At 40.1% G+C, this 24,376-nt stretch overlaps 1 protein-coding gene across 1 annotated transcript; it reads right to left on the reverse strand.

Moving 5' to 3' along the window:
- Positions 1 to 1,828: 1,828 nt before the first annotated feature.
- LOC140732543 (phthioceranic/hydroxyphthioceranic acid synthase-like) lies at positions 1,829 to 22,911 on the reverse strand. The gene is made up of 6 exons (XM_073055311.1): positions 22,854 to 22,911; positions 14,857 to 15,010; positions 14,033 to 14,193; positions 9,693 to 9,896; positions 7,510 to 7,691; positions 1,829 to 7,399 (listed from the first exon to the last, which is right to left on the reverse strand). Exons 1-6 carry the CDS (start codon positions 22,909 to 22,911, stop codon positions 1,829 to 1,831), a joined length of 6,330 nt encoding a protein of 2,109 aa, XP_072911412.1.
- Positions 22,912 to 24,376: the final 1,465 nt, after the last annotated feature.

The following is a 24,376-nucleotide window of genomic DNA, read 5'->3' on the forward strand; positions in this document are numbered from 1 at the left end:
AGCCATGATTGAAGGGCAGAGCAGATTTGATGGGCCAAATAGCCTAATTTTGCTCCTGTGTCTTATGGTCTTGGATGTGATGAATACACTCAGTATTTTTCCCATGGCTGGAGAGTTAAGAACTGGAGGATTAGGGTGAGAGATTTAATAGGAAACTTGGGGGGATATTTTCACCTGGTGTGCGGTCTAAATTTGGAATGATTAGCCAGAGAAGTTTGCTAAGACAGGTGTGTTAGCAATATTTAAGCATGCTTGCCAGGTAAATTGATTGGAACTGTTTAGTCGGAGCAGGCCAAGTACAGGTATATGGGAGTAGCTTAAATGAGAATTTTGTTTGGCATTGACCATTTAGTCTGAAGGGCCTTTTGCCATGGTGTATGACAATGACTGTCTGTGGCTTAAAACCAAATGGTTCAAATATTGTGATTTAGAACAGTTTTCATCAGCATACAGCAATCAATAAGATAAATAGATATATTATATTATAATGTGGAAGAGAAATCTTACACAAATTGTACAGATCCAGCCTCAATGAAGAGTGGGAAATATAGTGTTAGATTGGTGGAATTTTTTACAAACAATTTCTGCTTCTTGTATTCGGGTGCCTGGTGTCATTCTGTCCATCCCCCTCTTGGTACCTTGTATCATGCTGCCATTCCCGTGCTCATATCATATCAGATCAAATACAGCATGAGATGATTTGGGAGCTTCTCTGATTTTTTTATCTATGGAGATGGAATTTGGATATTCAATTATTCTGGACATGGTATTTCTGTTTCTTAAGTAACAAATATTGGAGGTTAGAACTGCAGTCTAACATTAATGACATCTGTCCTCATTTATGAGTGAGTCCATACTTTAGATACTGAGCTGAAATTAAACTACTGGTCAGGGACCAGTATTACAATTATCTATCCCCACCATGGTGTCTCACTTGGTGCTGGAGGTCAATTCCAATGTGGATGAGTGTGGCTATCAATTCTCAGTGAAGAAAAAATCAAATTCTTTTCAATTTATTAGTAACTAATAGGGATTTTTATTGTATTGCAGATCAGTTCACACACAAAACTGAATTCACAGACATCATAACATTCAAGCAAGTTGACACGAGTGAATCTGCAGAGGCTGGAAATAAATAAAAACACAAAATGCTGGCAGAACTCAGCAGGCCAGACAGCATCTATGGGAGGAGGTGGTGACGACATTTCGGGCCGAAACCCTTCATCAGGAGTGGGTTCCTGATGAAGGGTTTCGGGCCGAAACATTGTCACTACCTCCTCCCAGAGATGCTGTCTGGCCTGCTGAGTTCTGCCAGCACTTTGTGTTTTTATTCAAGCAAATTGAGTTGGGTTTTAAATTAAGTAAGCTACTATTGTAAAATGTTCATCAATGATTATAGAGCAATGTTTAAATCAGTGGTTGATATTCAAGGAGGCATTAAATGATGAATTATACACTAAACATATTGAATATTGTATTACATTCAGAATGGATGGTAATAACAGAAAATATTTGAATACCATCACATCATGTAATATTAGTTATATAGAGGAAATAAAGCCAAAATACTTTTGCTTCACAAAGTAAATATGTAAAAACCTATTCATAATTGAAGTTATTGCATTCTTTTAAAATACATGTAATAGACAATGGAAAAGGAATCAGCATTAGAGAAAAAAGCACATTTAATTTACCACTTCAATATCAGCAGTAAAACAAGAACAATGGATTTATATTTCAGTATGAAATAAAATACACTATTCACAACTAATTTCTATGCAAGTGGAAATTTAATTTTCATTCATTCATGCAAACTTTTATAGTTGTCTTAGAGCCTGGTATTTTCATCAGGCTTAACACTGAATTGTTTTTGCAGTGATAGATCTTTTTCTACATAATTTGGCTGGCCAGAATTTTGCTCTTCAAGCAGTGACACAACAGTACCTACAGTTGTCTGTGGATCAAGAAGTGTTACTAGTGGCAAGTTAATATTTTTTTCCTGATAAATACGATTTTGCACTGTCATACTCAGCATGGAATCAAGACCAAAGCTGGAAAGGTAAGTTTCTTTAGTGAACTCTGTAGGATCAGCATTGCTGACTTCACTCAACAATTCAATAACATACTCCTCGGGAGTCTTTTGTGAATTATTGGGTAAATCTGCCATTGGATTGATCTGTGATTTACTGATTTCATCCTTCATAAGGGTATAAAATCGTGCTTTGACTGCAGGATTTTGAGAAACAACATTAGTAAACAAACTGGAGAAATTAAATTTACAGATAGCAAGCTGTGGATTGTTTTGTACAAGCGACTGTTCAAGGCATTGGTTAATTTCTGAAATCTCCAAAATCGTTATCCCCTTTGATTCCAGAAATCTTTGGATGCTATCCTTATTGAGTAATAGGCCAAGGTTCAGTGCACCCCAGTTGATAGACTGCCCTACCAGTCCCTGATTTCTCCTGTAATGCACAAAACTGTCAAGAAAAGAGTTTGCTGCAGAATAGTTTACCTGGGCAGAATTCCCAATGAATGATGCAGCTGATGAGTAGCAGAAAAAGAAATCCAGTGGGAAGGATTTTGTTGTACTGTGAAGATTCAGAACTCCTGCAATCTTTGGATCCAAAACTTTATCGAACAATGATTTATTTAGAGCTGGCATGAGGGCATCGTGTAATACAACAGCACTGTGAAACACTCCTTTAATTGGAATCTTTGGGGAGGAATGAAGGAAACGACGGATAGCTAACTCAACGTTTGACAAGTTTGAGACATCACATGCACTGCTAGTTACAATTGTCCCAAACTGTTCCCTGAGTTTATTAAATTCTTTTTGCTTCTCAGCAGTTGGAATGCTTCGTGACAAAATAATGACATATCCTCCCCCATGTTTAGCAATAAAATTTACTGTCTCAAAGCCAAGTCCTGAAAGTCCCCCTGTCACGATATATGCTGCATCTCTATGAAAAAGTTGTTTGTGACTGTAGTACACGGGTATCTCTGAAATCTTATCATTTGTATTCAGATCCACAACTGAGACAGCTTTGCAGGTGAAGTAGGAGTCTTCCCCACGTTCACCTACAGCACAGGTCACTGAGTGAAAACTAATCCTTGGAAAATCAAGCCATTTCCTCTGTAACCGCAATGATCTCATCCACTTATAAACATCATCAGCAGATTTTTTCAGATAACACTTTTTCAGTATGTTAGTTACCTTCAAGAAATGAATTTGAACATTTTCCTTTTCATAACCAAGGATGTTCTCACAAGTTTCAAATGCCTGGTTGTTGTCAAAGAGAACAACAACATAGCCAGCAGAAGAGTTGTTAACAACCCTTGTGACTAGATCTGCTTTAACAGGTGGCAGGAAAAGCAATGCATCGGAATGAGGATATGCTTGTGAAAAGTCACTAGGTTCTGTTTGAACCTGTACTTTCCAGCCCAGTGACTCAGCTGTCAGAGACAGCACTTTACTGAGACAAGATTCTGAGCTGGAGGACAGAATTGACAAGCACTTGTGATGCTTAGGAGAAGGTAAAATGTTATGGAGTATTTCCCAGGCAAGTATGAAGTATGAGACACAGGGTGTCTGCTTCAGAAATGGAATGTTGCTGCTTTGGAAACAAACGGATGCAGGAAGACTCACTGTTGAAAATGCAGCAACGGGGTAGCACATAACAACATGATCTCCTACTTTGCAGGACTTCACATCTTTGCTGACTGCTGTGACTGTACCACTGAAGTCCAGAGCAATTAGCTCATGTCCTTTAGTTACAGTTGTGTTCCAGTACAATGCCTGTCCAAAGTTCACAGCAGAGACACTGACTGGAAAATAATCTGAAGAATGAATGCACATTGCATCAATTTTAACATAAACTGTTTGTTTTACAGGCTCCATCATTTTCCATTCTTGCGGCTTTGCATGAAGATCTACAACTTGGTAAGGATTTGTTGTCTGGAATACTACATTTTCATTACCAGAATACGGTACAATGCTGAAAATATTGTTGGAATTTATAGCAGCTGTTCGTTTGATATATGAAACATGTACCTTTCCTAGTCGAATCATTACTTCAGGGTAATTATGAGGCAGGCTGATTACATTAGCTAAAACTGCAATATCTGCCTCATTAGCAGAGCCAATGTCTATCAGCTGAAAAGCAATCTCTTGAAGTTCTACAAGGCATGATCTGGTCATTCCCCATAAGGCAAAACCTGCAGTGATTTGATCCACTGCAGTTGCAGACGTCCTGTAGGTGATGGTTCTAACAGACTTTGAGGATTTTTTTCCTTGGACCAGTAGAAGTATTTGCCGATAGACCTCACAGCAGCTGCTGACATGGTCCATTACTGCTTTACTGTTCTGGTTAGTTATGTTTTTCATGCCCCACAAGAACAACACTTCATCAAAGCTGTTCAAATCAGTCACATTGTACTGTCGCAAAATCTGTGTGACTTCTCTATCCATCAAGGTCTCTGGATCCTGGTAAGGAACATAAAAGGACTGCTTATGCAAGTGCTTTTGCAGACCTTTAGCAATCCCAATGTTATCGGCAAATACTAATGATTTTGGTGTAGAACGACTATCTACTTCTTTTGCAAGCTGATCAATTTCCTCCCAGGTATTTTCATAGGAAATGTCATTAAATCCTGTAGAATTGCCTTGCCCAAAATATGTAATTCTGACGTTTTTTAATTCTGCAATTACTGTGCCATTTCTATCTGTAAATGCCCCAGAAACTTCATAAACTTCTGCAGTACATTTACAGGTCCTCACGTATATTATCATTTCCTTTTGCATTGGTTGACATACCACCAAACTCCCAATGGAAGTTGGAAACCCCGACCTCACACTTGTCATTTTCATTGCCAAAACTCCAGCTGCTTGCATGTAGTAATCTAAGATAACTGGATGAATGCAAAACTCGTGCATCTGTGGTACAATTTCATCTGGTACCGTAACATATGTTATAGCTTCTTCTAGTTCTTCTGAGCAGAACACATCTCCAAGGTTTCTGAATACTGAACTATGCTGAAAGCCTGCAGAGGATGTATCTTCATAGTGATCTTCTGCCTTTATCCTTTCATTGGCTCTTTGCAAAATTTGTTGTAAGGAAAGAATAGTTTCTTCAGCACTACAGTCCATGTTTTGCTGAACCTCTCCTTTTGCATAAGAAACAGTTGATGTCCTAACAGTAAATTCAGTCACTTTGTCTTTCCTGTTAAGTTGGACCTTGAGCTCTGTTGAGTTTGGCTGCACAGTAAAGGGATTCAAGAAAGAAATACTCAATTGGCAGAACCTGAGGGGTATCTTTGGTTTAATACTTGCCAAGGTAGATGCTAATGCAAGCTCGACATGCATGGAGCCGGGTAATATTGGCACTCCATTGCTCCTGTGCTCCAACAGGTATGGGACTTTTGTTAGTGTGAGGTTGTAGTGATACTCCTTGCCATCTCTGCTTGAACTACTGAGAAGAGGATGAGTTATAGATGACACTTTTTCATCACTTTGTCTAAAATTTTCAAAATCAATGCTAACCTTAGTGCGATCAAACTTATAACATGGATACAATGTTGGAACCATCTCACATTCCTCAAAGATATTTTGCCAATTAGGATTGTATCCCATTTGGAAAAGCCCTGACAAAACTGAAAGCAGGGTTTCATAATCTCTTTGTGGCTGCACTGCAGGGAAAACCTGAGCCCCATTTCCTACAATTTCTTTAATGTATCTCTGTAAGGCCCTTCGAGGTCCTATTTCAATAAACACAGCATCTTTTACCTCTGCAACAGCAGCTCTAATGGCTTGTTCAAAAAGAACAGGTTTTTCCATATTTCTGGACCAATACTTCCCTGTCACACAGTCATTTCCGGCAACCAACTTTCCAGTAACAGTGGAAATTACTTTAACTTTTGTTTCGTGTTTCTCTAAGTTAGTGATACTCCCTTCCACTTGGTTTAATATTGGTTCCATCAAATGACTGTGATATGCTGCAGGGACATCCAGAAGGCGAAGGAATACATTTTTGTCACCAAATGAACTCTGTAAATCTGTATGCAATTTGTCTATTGCATCGGCATCTCCTGACACTGTGCATGATGAGGGACTATTGAATGCAGCAATGCAGAGTCTCCCTGAATAGGAATCAAGCTTATCTGACACTTTTTTCACAGGCAAATTACTAACCACCAACATTTTCCCTCCTGTTACAGTTGATTGTAAAGCACTTCTGTGGTAAAGTACCTTTACAGCATCTTGTAATGAAAGTATTCCGGCACAATATACTGCAGCTACTTCTCCAACTGAGTGTCCAATGATAATGTCAGGCTCAATTCCCCAAAACTTCAGAAGAGTCACTATTGCTACTTGGATGCCAAAGAGTATTGGCTGTGCTACGTCTGGTTTTGTGAAGTCATCACAGTCATTCTCTATTAACTCCATTAAGTTGATGTCTGTGTATTGTTGGAGCATCCTGTCTATCTCATTGATCTGTGCCCTGAACCTCGGTTCTATTTGTAGAAGCTGTTTGCACATACCTTGATATAAAACACCGTTGCCACAAAACACAAATATCAATTTAACATCAGCTTTGCTCTGAGCCACTTCACTATCTACAGCTGATCTAAGCTGCTGTTGGAGATGCCCAAGGGAAGAAGCAATAAATGCTTTCCTGTATCTGTAATTCTTATGGCTTCTTCTACATGCAGATGTGTACGCCAGGTTGTGAAGAATTACATCTTCACTTTCCCTTATTTGGTTACTTGTATCCTTTATCATCATTCTCACTGAATTCTGGGAGACAGCGGAAAGCACAAATATTTCAAATGGTTTTTGTACAGGGTTTTGACCAGAATCTTGCTTGAAATGCCTAACAACTACATGAGCATTTGTCCCTCCAAATCCAAATGAGTTGATCCCTGCCATCTTCCCTTTCTCCCCGTTTCCTTCCCAGTTTATCACAGTAGTTGGAATATGTAGGTTCAGATCTTTTGTATTGATGCTCGAATTCTCCTTGGAGTAGTGGAGTGATGGGACAATCTTTCCATGATGCATCATGAGGAGAACTTTAATTAAACCTGCAGCTCCTGCGGCTGATTCTGTGTGACCAATGTTTCCTTTGACTGACCCCATTGTAAGTGGAGGGAAATCTGAGTGTCTGGATTGTGCAATAACACTTGATATGCTGGCTGCTTCAGTCGGATCACCAGCTGGTGTTCCGGTTCCATGAGCCTCCACGTACTGAATCTGTGAAGGGTCAACACTTCTGGGGTAAATGCTCCTCAGTAATTCTTCTTGCTGCTTTTGGGAGGGTCTGGTGATAGGTGTGACTGTTCTGCCATCCTGGTTGATTGCACTACGGACTATTACACCCCAAATATGGTCGTGGTCCTTCTGAGCCTGTTGATAGGATTAATGAGTATGTCAATATTAAAGAAATAGTTTTCCAATAAACACCAATATTTAAATACACTTTGTAGACGTAAAAAGAATCTGATTAAATGTGTTACCTTTGCGAGAGGCTTTAACAGCAAAATGCCACAACCTTCGCCTCTTCCGTACCCATTGGCTTTGTTGGAAAATGGTTTGCTCGTTCCATCTGGAGATATCATTTTTGCTTTGCTGAGTACTACGTTGACTCTCGGCTCAATAATACAGCTCACACCCCCACAAACTGCCATCTCACAATCACCTGAGACACAAATGGGAATTTGAACAGAATCCATGTGTATCCAGGTGTACAATAAAATGTTTGAATAAAATACTTTGTGATAACAAAATTGTTGTAACAGTTCAGACCCTTAACAGTGTTGCTGAGCAGAGAGATCATGTGATCCATCTTCACACCTCCTTGAAAATGGCAACACATGTCAACGGGGTGGTTAAGAATGTTTGTGGAATGTTTACTTTTATTTGTCGAGGCATTGAGTTTAGAAGCCAAGAGATTATGTTGCAACTTTATAGAAGTCTCCTTCATCCACATTTAGAGTATTGCATGCAGTTCTGGTCTCCCCACAATAGGAAGGATGTTAAGGCTCTGGAGCGAGTGCAGAAGAGGTTTCCAGGGATACTGCCTGATCTATAAGGCTTGTGCTATCATGCAAGTTTGGACAAACTTGGATTGTTTGCTCTGGAGTAGCTGAGGCTGAGGGTTTATATAATTATGCGAAGCATAGATAAACTAGAGAGGGAGTATCTTTTTCCCAGGGTAATGAAATATCTAATACCAGAGGGCATTTACTGATGATGACAAGGGGTAGGTTCAATGGGATGTGAGGGGTAAGCTTTGTACTCAAAGCAGTGGATGCCTGGTATGGCTGCAGAGGCAAATACATTTGAGGCTTTTAAGAGATATTTTAGATAGGTACATGAAAATGAGGAAGATCGAGAGATTGAAGTAGGAGAGATTAGTTTTTGGTGGTTTTTGATTTACTTTTTCACTGGTTTGATACACAATTGAAGGCTGTAGGGCCTGTTCCTATGCTGTGCTGTACTGTTCTATGATCTAAGTTCAAGATGTAGCTTGAAGGAAGATAAAATGACGCGGCTCAGTTTTGTTACTTTCTTATGTGGTGTTAAATTACAACTAAAGATTCAGAGATATACCAAGCTACCTAGTTATATTTCAGAGTACAACATATTCCTCTGAATGATACGTACACAATGCTGGAAGAACTCAGCAGGTCAGGCAGCATCCGTGAGAAAAAAGTAGCCAACGTTTCGGGCCGAGACCCTTCATCAGGAATGGGGGGGGGGGAAGAGAAGGCCGAAGCCCAGTAATAGAGATAGGGGAGGGGGTAGGGCCTAGAGGCGCCAGGTGGAAAACCAGTCAGAGGAAAGATAAACGGGGGAGGGGGAGAGGATAAGCTTGAAAGAACTGTAGAGATAAAGAAGCAGAAAGTTGAAAGGGGAGAGAGGCAGAGAGGGACCTGGGATAGGGGAAGGGGGAGGGGGAGGGAATTACCGGAATTGGAGAATTCAATGTTCATACCACCAGGCTGGAGGCTACCCAGATGGTAGATGAGGTGATGCTCCTCCAGCCTGAGTTTGGCCTCATCATGGCAGTAGAGGAGGCCATGTATGGACATATCTAAATGGGAATGAGAGGCAGATGAGGCCAGACTCAGGTTGGAGGAGCAACACCTCATCTACCATCTGGGTAGCCTCCAGCCTGGTGGTATGAACATTGAATTCTCCAATTTCCGGTAATTCCCTCCCCCTCCCCCTTCCCCTATCTCTATTACTGGGCTTCTGCCCTCTCTTCCCCCCCATTCCTGATGAAGGGTCTCAGCCCGAAACGTTGGCTACTCTTTTCTCACGGATGCTGCCTGACCTGCTGAGTTCTTCCAGCGTTGTGTACGTATTCTTTGATCCACAGCATCTGCAGTTGTATTTTTGTGTTCCTCTGAAGGATCTCATCCTTCAAATAAGGATCCATGTGGTGTTGCTCCTTTGCCACCATTTCCTTGCTAAATTACTAATTGTGGTTCATTAGCAATGTGGAAAAGCAGGCCAGGAATTATCACAGGAGTACCTAAAGGTGAGGTGTCAATTGACAGAAGCAATTTCGTAAGACTCCATTCAACTTTCTTCAGATGGAGCTATGTGAAGCTACAGTAGGAACAATCAAACTTATTTCATCCATTATAATAACAAGAGTAAAAGTAACAAAATAAAATAAAAATCCTTGTACCTTGCTTGATGGCCTGAGCAGCATAATGTAAAGCAACAAGCGATGAAGAGCACGCTGTATCAATAGCCAGTGATGGTCCAGTAAGGTTGAAAGCAAAAGAAATCCTATTTGCTGCAATACTGGTTGCTGTCCCTGTCCCATTATAATGGGTGATTTTGTTGGCGGCACTGTTTGAAATCCCTTCAAAATCATGATTTGAGAGTCCTAAAGAGAAGACAATGATAAAGTGTCAAATGAAAATTGCATATGTGTTTGCAGAGGTTATGCAATGTATCACACTGTGTAGAAATTCCAATGCTCATTGGAAATCAATAATAAAGGTACTTCCACAATCCTACTTCTTCCAGCTCTATTTCCTAGCATATATGATGAATAAACTCTTCTCGGGCTTCCTTGTATCTATACTTGAACCCGGCCGAAAGCACGAGAAGAGTTTCCTCGTCTTCCAGCTCTATTTCCTTTTGTCTTTATCCCTGGAAACTTCACATTAAAGTCACTTATAATAAAATTTGTAATTCCCATCTGCCATCATTCACTGTCAAACATTTATAGTTTATGAAATCGTTTTTTCTGTTGAAACATTACTGGAGTTCACAGTTTTAATGTGGAAGTAACACATCAATTTCCTGTGACTGCATGCACACAGTTAGATATGCAAATAACGCAGTTGCTCTAAAATAATACACAAAATCTAAACAATTCTCATTCAAATCCATTATATATACAAACTAAACCTTCCAGACATAGCTATGCTCTATCTTCACCAATGTAAATGTCCACTTAATGCAATAATAATTCATACTAATTACCACATAATCTCTCTGTTATCAACTTTTTGTGCAGGTGTCTTGGAGGATTCTTGAGGGCAGGGCAGTGGATTCTGTCTTCATGGAATTTAGCAAAGTCTTTGACAGAGGTTCCACAGGGACCAGGAAAGCAGCAGATTGGACACAGAATTTGTTTGGCAGTACAGGCAGAGGATGGTAGCGGAGAATTGTTTTCCAGATCAGAGACCTGCATCAGTGGTGTGCCACAGAGATCAGAGTGTAGTCATTTGTTACTCATCATTCAGCAAAGTTTGCAAGTGGCATAATCAGTTAGATTTTACTTGACACCAAGATTGCTGGGATATTATCCAAGATTACAACAGTTTACAGACCAGCTGAGAACATGGGCAATAGAATGATGATGGGATTGAAACGTATAAGTGCAGAGTGATGCAGTTTGGGAAGTTAAACAGGCCAGAATGTGCATTGTGAATGGCAGGGCCCTGGAAAGTCCTATTGATGGAGAGACCCTGTGGTACAAGTACATTGTCCCTTAAAATTGGCAACTTGGGTAGACAGGTGGTGAAGAAGTCTTCCCCAGCTGTAGCGCTGAGGATAGGAGTTGGAACATCATGTTACTGTTGCTCTCAATATTGGTCAGATTACAGCAGTGTGCAATCTGGTCACCACATGACAGGAATGATGTGATTCATCTAGAGTGACTGCAAAAATAGTTCACAGGAATGTTGACTCAAATTGGAGAGTTTGAGTTAGGTAGGGACAACTTTCCCTGGTGCAAAGAAGTGACCTTAGAGGTTCATAAAATTTTGAGAGAGATAGACAGGCCAGATGGCTACAACTGTTTTCAAGGTTTGGGAGTCTAAAACCCAAGCTGATGGATATGTTAGTTTTTCCACACAGATGGTGATGGGTAGATGGAATGAAATGCCAGAGTACAAGTTCCTTGGTGTCAACATCTCTGAAAACTGTCCTGGTACAGAAGGCACACCAGTGGATATATTTCATTTAAAGAGATTTGCTATGTCAGTGAGGACTCCAACAAATTCCTACAGCTGTATTGTGGAAAGCTTCCCGACTGGTTACATCATCATTTGGTATGGAGGCACCAACGCAGAGCATCAGAAAAAAGCCATAGAGTGTTGTAAACAGTCAGATCCATCATGATCAATACGCTCCCCATGATCAAGGACATCTCTGAAAGGTGATGCCTCAAGAAGGCAGAATTCATCATGAAGGACTCTCACCATACAGGTCTTGCCCTCTTCTCATTGAGGAGATTCAGGAGCCTGAAGACACACAGTCAATACTTTAGGAACAGCTTCTTTAACAACACTATCAGATTTCTGAACAGTTTCTACGTACCCATGAACTTTGTTAGCTCTCTTTTTGCACCACTTATATTTTTATCACAAGATCACAAGGCAATGGAGCAGAAGTAGGCCATTTGGCCCATCAAGTCTGTTCCACCACTCCACCATGAGCTAAACTATTCTCCCATCTAGTTCCAATTTCCGGCTTTACCCCCATATTCCTTGATACTCTGACTAATTAGATACCTATCAATTTCCTCCTTAAACACCCTCAATGATCGGGCCTCCACAGCAGTATGTGGCAATAAATTCTATAAATCCACGACCCTCTGGCTAAAAAAAATTTCTCCTCATCTGTTTAAAATGGGTACCCTCTAATTCTAAGACTGTGTCTTCTTGTCCCGGACTCACCCATCAAGGGAAACAGCCTTTCCACATCTACTTTGTCCAACCCTTTCAACATTTGAAATGTTTCTATGAGATCCCCTCTCATTCTTTTATACTCTAATGAATACAGTCCAAGAGCTGACAAATGCTCCCCATATGTTATCCCTGCATTCCAGGAATCATCCTTGTAAATCTTCTCTGAACTCTCTCCAACATCAGTACATCCCTTCTAAGACAGGGGGCCCAAAACTGCACACAGTATTCCACATGAGGTCTCACCAGTGCCCCAAAGAGCCTCATCAATACCTCCTTACTCTTATACACTATTCCTCTTGAAATGAATGCCAACATAGCATTCGCTTTCCTTACTGCCGATCCAACCTGATGGTTAACCTTTAGGATATCTTGCACTTCCGATTTTTGAATTTTCTCCCCATCTAAATAATAATCTGCCCGATTATTTCTTCTTCCAAAATGTACAACCATACATTTCTCAACATTGTATCTCATCTGCCATTTCTTTGCCCACTCTCCTAAACTGACCAAGTCTCTCTGCAACCTTTCTGTTTCTTCAACACTTTCTGCTCCTCCACCTATCTCAGTATCAGTATCATCTGCAAACTTAGGTACAAAACCATTTAATCCATAATCTAAATCATTGATATACAGTGTAAAAAGAAGTGGCCCCAACAACGACCCCTGTTGAATACCACTAGTAACTGGCATCCAACCAGAATAGGATCCCTTTATTCCCACCCTTTGCTTTCTGCCTATCAGCCAATGCTCCACCCATTCCAATATCTTGCCTGTAATTCCATGGGCTCTCATCTTATTAAGCAGCCTCTTATGCAGAACCTTATCGAAGGCCTTTTGAAAATCCAAATACACAACATCCACAGCCTCTCCCTTGTCAATTTTATTTGAGATTACCTCAAAAAATTCCAATAGGTTGGTGAGGCAGGATCTTCCTTTCATGAAATCATGCTGGCTTGGGCCTATCTTGTCATGCACCTTGAGGTATTTCATAACCTCTTCCTTGAGGATCAACTCTAATAACTTTCCAAATACTGATGTCAGACTAATAGGTCGGTAATTTTCTTTTTTCTGCCTCCCTCCTTTCTTAAACAGCGGAACTACATTTGCAACCTTCCAGTCCTCCGGAACCATGCCAGAGTCTATTGATTCCTGTAAGATAATTTCCAATGCCTCCACAATCTCCAAAGCCACTTCCTTCAGAACCCAAGGGTGCACCTCATCCGGTCCGGGAGACTTATCTATCCTTAGTCCATTTAGCTTCTCAAGCACTTACTCCCAAGTAATCTTGACTGTACCTGATTCTATTCCCTGAGACCTCTGGCTATCAGGTATGTTGCTATTGTCTTCCACTCTGAAGACTGATGCAAAATACTCATTTTGCCATCTCTTTGTTACCCATTATAATTTCTCCAGCATCATTTTCAAATGGTCCTATATCTACCGGTGTCACTCTTTTACTCTTCATATATTTAAAAAACTCTCAGTATCCTTTTTAATGTTAATTGCCAACTTCCTTTCACAATTCATCTTTTCTTTCCTAATGACTTTCTTAGTTTCCTTCTGTAAGTTTTTAAAAGTCGTCCAGTCCTCAGCTTTCCCACTAATTTTTGCTTACTTGTACGCCGTCTCTTTTGCTTTAACCTCTCTTATTAGCCACATTTGTGTCATTTTTCCATTTATGATTTTATTTTTTCTGGAATATATTGTGTTGTGTTTATATACAGTATATTCTTATTGTAGTTGATATACAAATGATGAAACAAGTTTGAGGGTGGAAATAACTTACTCTGGTTCACATGGTCTGGCAATGTCTACTCACCAATAAAAACACCTGTTTTACTCCCACTGATGTTTTCCATGGGCATCCCTGCATTCTCAAACACTTTGTACGTGCACTCCAACAGAAGTTTCTGCTGTGGGTCCATACCATTGGCCTCTGTTTGACTTATTTTAAAGAGCTTCTGATCAAGTTCATTAAACCTGTTAGTTAAACAGAAAGTCCATGTTAACATCAGGCCAGAGATATTCTAAGGTGCTCACCTGCTCACATACTGTAAATGGATCTGACGATTTCTAAACAAAACAAAATCTTTAAGGCCAGTTAAACAGAAGCTTTCTACAGCTGGTTCTTCTCCTAATTTTGACATTCTGGAAAACTCTCACATTTATTGAACAATAATTAATCTGCTTGAACATTGTTTTAATAGATAAATGTAAGATCATGCATTCTTTTAGATGTTTGATCAATGAGAAGCAATAAAATAAGACTGGCATGATTTGAAAGCGAATGCCAGATTGGAGGTATTTCACTTAACTGTTATTTATAGTCAAGCTAAAAGTAGCTTTAATTTGTTTCCAGTACAATTGCTTCTCTACTTTGCTGATTTAACTCAATATTTTCACCAACCTTCGCTGATTTAACCATTCTGTACCGATTGTTTCATCCACTTTCTTACTGGTAGATTCTACTAATGAGTATCACCTCTGATTCACTGTTAAAATCTTTGAATAACATTGCAATGGTGTTTTACTTGTGAATTCAAATAAACCTCAAGAATATCCCATTACTCTAATTTGATTTATAATTATTAATATTTTGATCATTCAGTTTGTCACTTTATGAAATGCTTTATACTTCATTACCCTTCGATTAAACTTGCTCGTTTTGTGATCATTTTTCCTACTTTGCTGTCATCAGTGTCATGCCAGAAGTTTGCATCGAAGCGATTTGCTGGAATATCATCCACACAGTTTCTTCCCTCAAGAAGGACTTTCCAGAAATTATCAATGCCTTCTCCTGGAATAGAAGGGAAACTTTTAGATAATAACCAGTTTGTAATTCTGCTATTCATCCCTGAGGAAGGTAACACTATCACGTGACTCTTTACTTATAATCAATCTAGCGATGTGGGCCTTGCGGGCTAAGCCAGCATATAAAGTGGTCAGGCTTTGGCGAGAAAAGGTGCAGTTTAAAGGTGCTTAATCTTTTGGAGTCATTGGGTTGATTGCAGAACTTAAGCTTAAGAAGTTAGAGCTGAAGGTGTAACAATTGTAGGCAGGATGGTATCTAAGCCAGTGGAATGCTCCTTCTGTATGGTGTGAGATTGCAGGGTACTCAACGGTCTCCTGATGATTACATCTGCAGGATGTGCTCCCAACTTCACCTCCTGACTGACAAGATCAAGGAACTGGAGCTGAAGCTGGATGTTCTCAGGACCATCTGGGAGGTTGAACACCTCACAGATGAGACTTCTACCAAGGTGGTCACACCCACAATGCAGGCTTTAGATAGCAGATGAGTGACCAACAGGAGAATTAGTGGTAGTAAGTAGTTAGTGCAGCATTCCACTGTGGCCAGCCCCTTGGCAAACAAATATACCCCTTTAGATACTGCTGGGGTTATGGTCTATCAAGGCACAAGCTGCAGAAGGCCTGTGGCACTTTGGTCAGCTCTGAGGCTCAGCAGGGAAGAGTAAAGTCTGGTCAGAGGACAGTGATAGGAGATTCTATACTTGCCAGGAAATTCTCCGGCTGCAAAAATTATGCCAGGGTGGTGTGTTAGGCCTCCCAAAAACTAGAATCAAGGACATTTCAGAGCAGCTACAGAATACTCTAAAAAAGGGAGGGTGAGCAGCCAGAGGTCGTGGTGCACATTGGCACCAATGACATTGACAGAAAAGGAGAAGAAGTCCTGCAAGGTGAGTATAGGGCATTAGGGAAGTACCTGAAAAGCAGGACCTCCACAGTAGTAATCTCTGGATCATTGCCTTTGCCACACAGTAGTGAGGGTAAGAATAGGATGATTTGAATGCCCTGAAACATAGAAACATAGACATCTACAGCACATTACAGGCCCTTGGGCCCACAATGTTGTGCCAACCATGTAACCTACTCTAGAAACTGCCTAGAATTACCCTACTGCATGGCTCTCTATTTTTACGAACTCCAGGTACCTATCCAAGAGGCTCTTAAAAGACTCTAATGTATCTGCTTCTACAGGGCATTCCACGCACACTCGGTGTGAAAAAACTTACCTCTGTTATCCCCCCATCCCCCGTACTACTTCCAGGCACCTTAAAAGTATTCCCCATCATGTTAGCCATTTCAGCCCTGCAAAAAAGCCTCTGGGTATCCACACGATCAATGCCTCTCATCATCTTATACATCTCTATCAGGTGACCTCTATCTCCGTCACTCCAAGGTGAAAAGACCAAGTTCACTCAACCCATTCTCAGAAGGTACATTCTGCAATTCAGGCAACATCCTTGTAAATTTTCTCTGCACTCTCTCTGGAGTATCCATATTCTTCCTGCAGTGAGTGACCAGAGCTGAACACAGTACTCCAAGTGGGGTCTAACTATCGTCTTATATAGCTGTAATATTACCCCATGGCTCTTGAACTCATCCCACGGTTGATGAAGGCAAATTCACCATCCTCCTTCTTAACAACACTGTCAACCTGCGCAGCAGCTTTGATTGTCCTATGAACATGGAACCCAAGATTTCACTGATCCTCCACACAGCCAAGAGTCTCACCATTAATATGATATTCTATCTTCAGATTTTATCTACCAAAATGAATCAATTCACACTTATCTGTGTTGAACTCCATCTGCCACTTCTCAGCATCCTATCGATATTGCTCTGTAACTTCTGACAACCTTCCAGACTATCCAAAACATCCCCAACTTTTTTGTCATCAGCAGACTTACTAACCTCATCTAGGTCATTTATAAAAATCACAAAGAGGAGGAGTCCCAGAAAAGATCCTTGCAGAACACAGCTGGTCACCATCCTCCATGCAGAATACGAACCATCTACAACCACCCTTTGCCTTCTGTGGGCAAGCCAATTCTGGATCCACAAAGCAAGGGCTCCTTGGATCCCATGCCTCATTACTTTTTGAATGGGTACCTTATCAAATGCCTTGCTGAAATCCATATACACTACATCCACTGCTTTACTTTCATCAATGTGTTTTGTTACATCCTCAAAGAATTCAATTAAGTTCATAAGGCATGACCTGCCCTTGACAAAGCCATGCTGACTATCCCTGATTAGACTATGTTTCTCCAAATGCTCATATATCTTGCCTCTCAAAATCTTCAACAACTTACCCACCACTGAATTAAGACTCACTGGTCTATATTTTTCTGGGTTATCTGTACTCCCTTTCTTGAACAAGGCAACAATGTTTGCAACCTTCTAATCCTTCTCACATCCCTATTGATGATGCAAAGATCATTGCCAGAGGCTCAGCAATCTCCTCCCTCGTCTCCCACAGTAGCCCGGGGAAGGTATAACTTGTACACAAAGCATGGGTTACCCCTGAACCTGAGGGTGACGGGCAGGTTTGCTAGGGCTGCTGGGGAGGTTTTGAGCTAATTTGGATGGGAACTGGAATGATGTTTGAGAATGGGGCAACTGGTATACAAGTAGATGCAGTGAATACTGAGATTATGAGGAAGGACAGGCAAATGATAGGGCAAAATTGCAGTCAGTAGTATGAGTTAAAGTGTTACGGGGGGCAAAATAAAAAGGGTGATGAATAGAGGACAGAAGGTGTTATATTTGAATACATATGGTATGCAGAATAAGGTGGATGTTATTGTAGCACAGTTACAAATTGATAGGAATAACAATGTGGGCACCACTGAGCTGTAAGAAAATCATAGCTGAGAGCTTAACATCCAAGGATACATATTATATCAAAAGGACAGGCAAGTAGACAGAGGTGATGTGGTGGTCCTGTTGGTAAAAAATGAAATCAAATCCTCAGAAAGGGGTGACATAAGATCGGAAGATGTAGAATTAATCTGGGCTGATTTAAGAAACTTCAAAGGTAAAAAACATCCTGATGGGTGTTAAATACAGGCCTCCAAACAGTATCAAGGATGTGGGATATAAATTACAATGGAAGATAGAAAAGGTATGTAAAAAGCCCTCCTGTACGTTGGTGAAACACATCGTAAATTGGGAGCTCCAAGAGCCGAAAGTGGAATTTTGCAGTAGCCAACCATTTTAATGCCTATCCCCATTCTTGTTCCAGTGAATTACAGATGAGTAAAGGGAATTACAGAGGCATGAGAGAGGAGCTGACCAAAGTTGATTTGAAGGGGGCAACATCAGGAATGAAGACAGAACAGCAGTGGCAGGAGTTTCTGGGTTCAATTCAGAAAATGCACTGTAAGTACATCCCACAGATGAAGAAGCATTCTATTCTAAGGAAGAGACAACCAAGGCTGACAAGGGCAGTCAAAGACTCTAGATACTGGAATGGTTCTGAACTGGAAAATTGTGAATATCACTCCACTCTTTAAGAAGGGAGGGCAGCAGAAGAAAGGATATTATATCCAGTTGGCCTGACTTCAATGGTTGAGAAAATATTGGAGTCCATTATTAAGGATGAGGATTCGGGGTACTTGGATGCACAGGATAAGATAGGTCAAAGTCAGCATGGTTTCCTTGAGGGGAACTATTGCCTTACAAATCTGTTGTAATTCTTTGAGGAAGTAACAGGCAGTACAGACAAAGGAGAGTCAGTAGATGTTGTTTAGTTCAATTCTCAGAAGGCCTTTGACAACCTGCCGCACATGAGGCTGTTGTACAAGATAAAAGCCCATGGTATTTTAGGAAATATACTAGCATGGACAGAGTTATTGGCTGACTAGCAGCATGTAAAGTATGTGAATAAAAAGTGCCTTTTCTGATTGGCTGCCAATAACAAGAGGTGTTCCGCAGAGTTTGGTATTGGGACCATTTCTTTTCACGTTTTATGTCAGTGATTTGGATGATGGAATTGATGGCTTTGTGGCTATGTTTGCAGACAATACAAAGATAGTGGAGGGGCAGGTTGTGTTGAGGAAGCAGAGAGTCTGCAAAAGGACAGACAAATTGAGAGAATGGGCAAAGAAATAGCAACTGGAATATTGTGTAGGGAAGTGTACAGTCATGCACTTTGGTAGAAAGAATAAAGATGTAGACTATTTTCTAAACAAGGAGAAAATTCAGGAGTCAGATGTGCAAAGGAACCTGAGAGTCCTTGTGCAGGATTCCCTAATGGTTAACTTACAGGTTGAGTCAGTAGTGTGGAAGGCATATGCAATGTTAGCATTCTTTTTGAGTGGACCAGAATATAAGACCAAGGATGTAATGCTGAGGCTTTACAAGGCATTGGTCAGACCACACTTAGAGTATTGAGAGCACAAATGGGCCCTTTATTGAAGAAAAGATGTGCTGTAATTGGAGAGGGTCAAGAGGAGGTGCACGAGAATAAAGCCAGGAAAAAAATGGTTGACTTATAGGAATATTTGATGGCTCTGGGCCTATACTCACTGGACTTCTGAAGAATGCAGCACAATGTCATTGAAACCTATTGAACATTGAAAGGCATAGGTAGAGTGGATGTGGAGAGGTTCTTTCCTATAGTGGGAGAGTCTAGGACCAGAGATCACAGACTCATTTAGAACAGAGATGAACAGAGCTGAGGAGGAATTTCTTTAGATAGAATTCATTTCCACAGATGGCTGTGAAGGTCAAGTCATTGACTATATTGAAAGTGGAGTTTGAGAGGTTCATGATTATTCAGGGCATGAAAGGTTACAGAGAGAAGGCAGGAGAATGGTGTTGAGTGGAACAATAAATCAGACATGATGAAATGGTGGAGCAGACTTGATGGGCTGAATGGCCTCATTCTGCTCCTACATCCTATGGTCTTACAATTCTGTCAGGGAGAGACTAGTCAGTACATTATTCTGCATTTTTGTGTCAGGACAATAAACACTGAGAATCCTTTCATTATCAATTTATCACACTTGGACTCAAAATTCCATGATATTTCTGTGTTCCTTATGTTTAAACCTAATGCACTCTCTACTCTCTAAACTTGCCTGAGTTTCTCAATTATAAATGTTAGTTAGTGTGAAACCCTCTGTGAGAAAGCTTTCTAAAACTTGTAAACTTGGACAGCCAAGTGCGGGCATAATACAGCCAGCTGTGAATTTTGGGTAGTTTTCTGGGCCTGCCCACTTGCAGCCCTTACCACACAGAGCCCCGCCCACGTGCAGATCCATTCTGAATTACAGGACCAAATCCAAACAGGTAAATCAAGTACTTGACATGTATGTCTTGTTGCTGGCAGTATGTTCTGCCTCATTCACTTTGACCAAACAGCAAGGCAACAATGAAATAGGACTGTTCATTTTTACGGGACCACAGGCATCTCAGGGTGGTAAGGGAGACAAATGTGTCACTTAACCTTTCACTTAAAGTCAGCAAAACCATACAGTGGATTATTGACCAGAGGAGGAAGCATGAGGTCCATGAACCCGTCCTCATTAGGGAATGGAGTTGGAGAGGGCCAGAGGCTATAAATTCCTTGGCATTAATATATCAGAGGATCAGTCGTGGGACCGACATTGAAATGTCTTCACAAAGAAGGCATGGTAGCGCCTCTACTATTTTAGAAGTTTGTGCAGATTTGGCATGTCATCTAAGCATTTAAAGACTTCTATAGATGCACTGAGAACAGTATCCTGACTGGTTTCATCATGGCCTGGTATGGAACAGAAATGACAGCAGAAAGTGGTTGTCACAGCTCGGTCCATCACAGACAAAGCCCACACTAGAGATGAATACATTTACAAGGAGTGTTGTCCCAAGAATACAGTGAAGATCATTGAAGTCCTCCACTATCCAGCCTGTGCCCTCTTCAATGCTATCATCAAGCAGGAGGTACAGAAGCCTTAGGGCCCACATCGACAGTTATTACCCTACAACCATAAGACTCATGAACTGGCACAGATATCTTCAATCACCACCACTCTGAACCTACAGTCTCATTTACAAAACTCTTTTCAACTCATGTTCGCAGTATTTTTTATTTGTATAGTTTGTCTTCTTTTGCACATTGGCTCTTTGTCAGTCTTTGTTTTTCCCTTGTTAATGTATGCAAGGAAATGAATCTCAAGGTAATATATGGTAATCTGGACATAATAATATATTTACTTTGAACTCTGTATGTTGAAACGTAAGCAGGGGGTTCATTAATAGTGGTCTGGTCTTTGCCTGAAGATTTCAGTTTCTGGTTTCACTTCAGGTGATTAGTCTCAGCTAACATTCCACTGGAATAATGTTCTCAGCTGGCATTTCCAGGAAATGTCACGGCACTGGGAATATTGTTTTGGGACATGAAGATAAACTTAGGCCCCATTTACTTTCTCTATTAGCCACAAAATATCACGTAATTTAAGAATTGTGTAATTATCTTGTGTCCTCCCTTAACATTACCCTATATACAGATGATTTGATCATTTTGTTCTGTAAGTTGTGAGTATATTGTGTACAAATTTATTACTCTATTCCCTACATTTACAAACGCTACTTTATTTCCAAATGTATTTCATTGGCGACAAATCTTCATTTTCTTTAACAAAGTACATATGTTTCCTTAAAGATCCTGATATGAACTCAGTCAGCCTCCACCAGGAAGCAAATCTACTTCCTGAATGTGCAGCAGCACACACAAAATGTGGGAGGAATTCAACAGGCCAGGCAGCATCAACAGAAAAGAGTAAACGGTTGAGGACTGATGAAGGGTCTTGGTCTGAAAAGTCAACTGTTCACTTTTTTCCATAGATGTTGCTTGACCTGCTGAGTTTCTCCAGCATTTTGTGTGTGTTGCTTTTGATTTCCAGCATTTACAGAATTTCTTGAGCTCCTGAATGTACAGATTATGTGTGACAAAATATGAATCTTGCATGTGAATATGGAGGTGCTGCTACTTGCCACAATGTATTATGATTTAAAACCCAGCTGTCCATGACCACATAAAAAATGAAGATTGCTTCAACATATGTTCATGTGAAAATGGCAAATGACCACCTTTATTAATAATAACCCAACCAAGAGTTTTCCGATGAAAGCAGGGATTGATATGGTAACTGCTCTGTCCAAGGACACAAGAAGAGTTGTGGACACAGCTCAGTAGACCACGAAAAACAATCTCCCCTTCATGGATGCTGTCTAAACTTGTTCACAACCTTACGAAAGCCAACAGAATAAATGATCCCTCCCACCCTAGACATTCTCTCCTCTCCCCTTCCAATGGGCAAAAGATATAAAAGTTTGACAACACATCCCACCAGGCTGAAGGACACCTGTATGACTGTTTTAAGATTATTGAATGGACCTTTTGTATAAGATTGACCTCACAATCTACCCCATCATCTTACTGTCTCCTTGCACAGCACTGTCTCTGTGACTGTAAGCTTTATTCTGCATTCTGTTATTGCTTTTCTGACCCCTGTGCACATTCTCCCTTGTGGTTGTGTGGGCTTTATTGACATACTTCAGTTCCATCCAAAATATGTGTCGGGTGGTAGGTTCATTAGCTATTATAAATTGCCCCTAGTGTAAGTGAGTGTGCATGGATTACTTGGAAAATTAATGGAGGAATGTAACTGTTTTCTGAGTCAAAAGGGCCATCTTCTTTGTGAGGAAATATTGGAAAATTGTGGTGCCTATCCTATTTTTACCAAATAGAGAGGCTGAAACATAATAAAGGGAAAAGTTACCATTATTTGTCATTCTTGTACAGACAGTTTCCTGAAAGTTTAGTTTTCAATCTTTATTGGTCTTACCTCCAGGAAAATTACATCCTATTCCAACAATAGCTATATCTTCACTGTTGTTCCCCATTTTTAGCATTCAAGCCTGTTATTAGAATGAGAATGTAACAAAATGATAGTTATTTAATATATTTGTTTATCAGATTTAGTGATCACTCTTACTTTTTTTGGAAACAAATTACATTGGCAGAGAGACAACATATCCATTTTTGGAATCACTGATTTATTAGCGGCAGAATTATAAAAGAAAAAGACTGTTTATACATCACCTGATTATGTCAAAAATTTGTTCACTGCTCCTCAAATGATGAGAGAAAAAAGTCTGCTATCCTCTTGTAATGAATTCAGATAGAAATCTCAGCCAGTTCTGTTGTCACTGGAAGTCAAAACATTTAACATTTTTATATTTCTGTCATAAACAATCATTATTTATATGACCAATAGACATCTAAAATGGAAAGTATTTGAAAGACTGAAGTAAAAAGCTATTAAATGCTTAATTTCTACTCCAGTGGAAAAAGAAACAAAATTGGTGCATTTCCTGTTACATACATGTGTTTGGGCTGATCATTATTTTAGTTCAATAATTAATGGATAGCCTAATTCTAGTTATAAAATCATGCCACTGAAAGCAATCAGTGAACATCATACTGCCACAAACCATTTGTAAAAAAGAATTCAAAATATTGCAGCAAATCAAAAACAGAAAACAATCTAATTTCTGGGCAGGTGAAGTAGAATCTATGGAATAATAAGTGGAATTAATGTTTCAAGTAAAGACCTCTCATCAGAACCCCATAAAAAGTGGTTTTCAGCTAAAACTCACAGTTTACAAAGTTATGACTTCTTCTTATTGTCAGAAACCATGTAACTGTGAATTGGTCCCACAATTTTGTCTGTTCAATCAGTAATTATACATACTGATTTTTCCATAATCAGTACAGAGAAGTCCAACTGAGATACTTTATCTGCTGTTAGAGACAGGGCAGGTGACAGAAGGTATGAAGGGGAAAACTTTGCTCTTAGTGATCACAACACAATTAGTTTCAAAGCAAATATACAAAATGATAGATCTGGTCTATGGGTTGAGATTCTAAATTGGAGAATGGCCAATGTTGATGGTATCAGAAAGGATCTTGCAAGTGCAATTGGTACAGGCTGGTTTCAGGCAAAAGTGTACTTGGTAAGTGGGAGGCCTTAAAAAGTGAAATTTTGAGAGTACAAAAATTGTATCTGCCTGTCGGAATAAAAGGTGAAGATAACAAGTATTGGGAACCTTGGTTTTCAAGAGATTTTGAGACCCTGGTTGAGAAAAAAAGTAATGCATTGAAGGTATAGGCAGGTAGGAACAAACGAGGTGTTTATAGAGTTTAAGAAATGCAACAGAACATTTAAGAAAGAAATCAGGAGGGCTAAAAGAAGGCATGAAGTTGCTCTAGCAGACAAGGTAAAGGAGAATCCTCTGGGATTTAACAGATATGTTAAGAGAAAAAGGATTGCAAGGGACAAAACAGGTCCTCTGGAAGATCAGATCA

This window comes from Hemitrygon akajei, chromosome 8 (genome assembly GCF_048418815.1).
Source record: "Hemitrygon akajei chromosome 8, sHemAka1.3, whole genome shotgun sequence".
Classification (NCBI taxonomy): Eukaryota; Metazoa; Chordata; class Chondrichthyes; order Myliobatiformes; family Dasyatidae; genus Hemitrygon; species Hemitrygon akajei.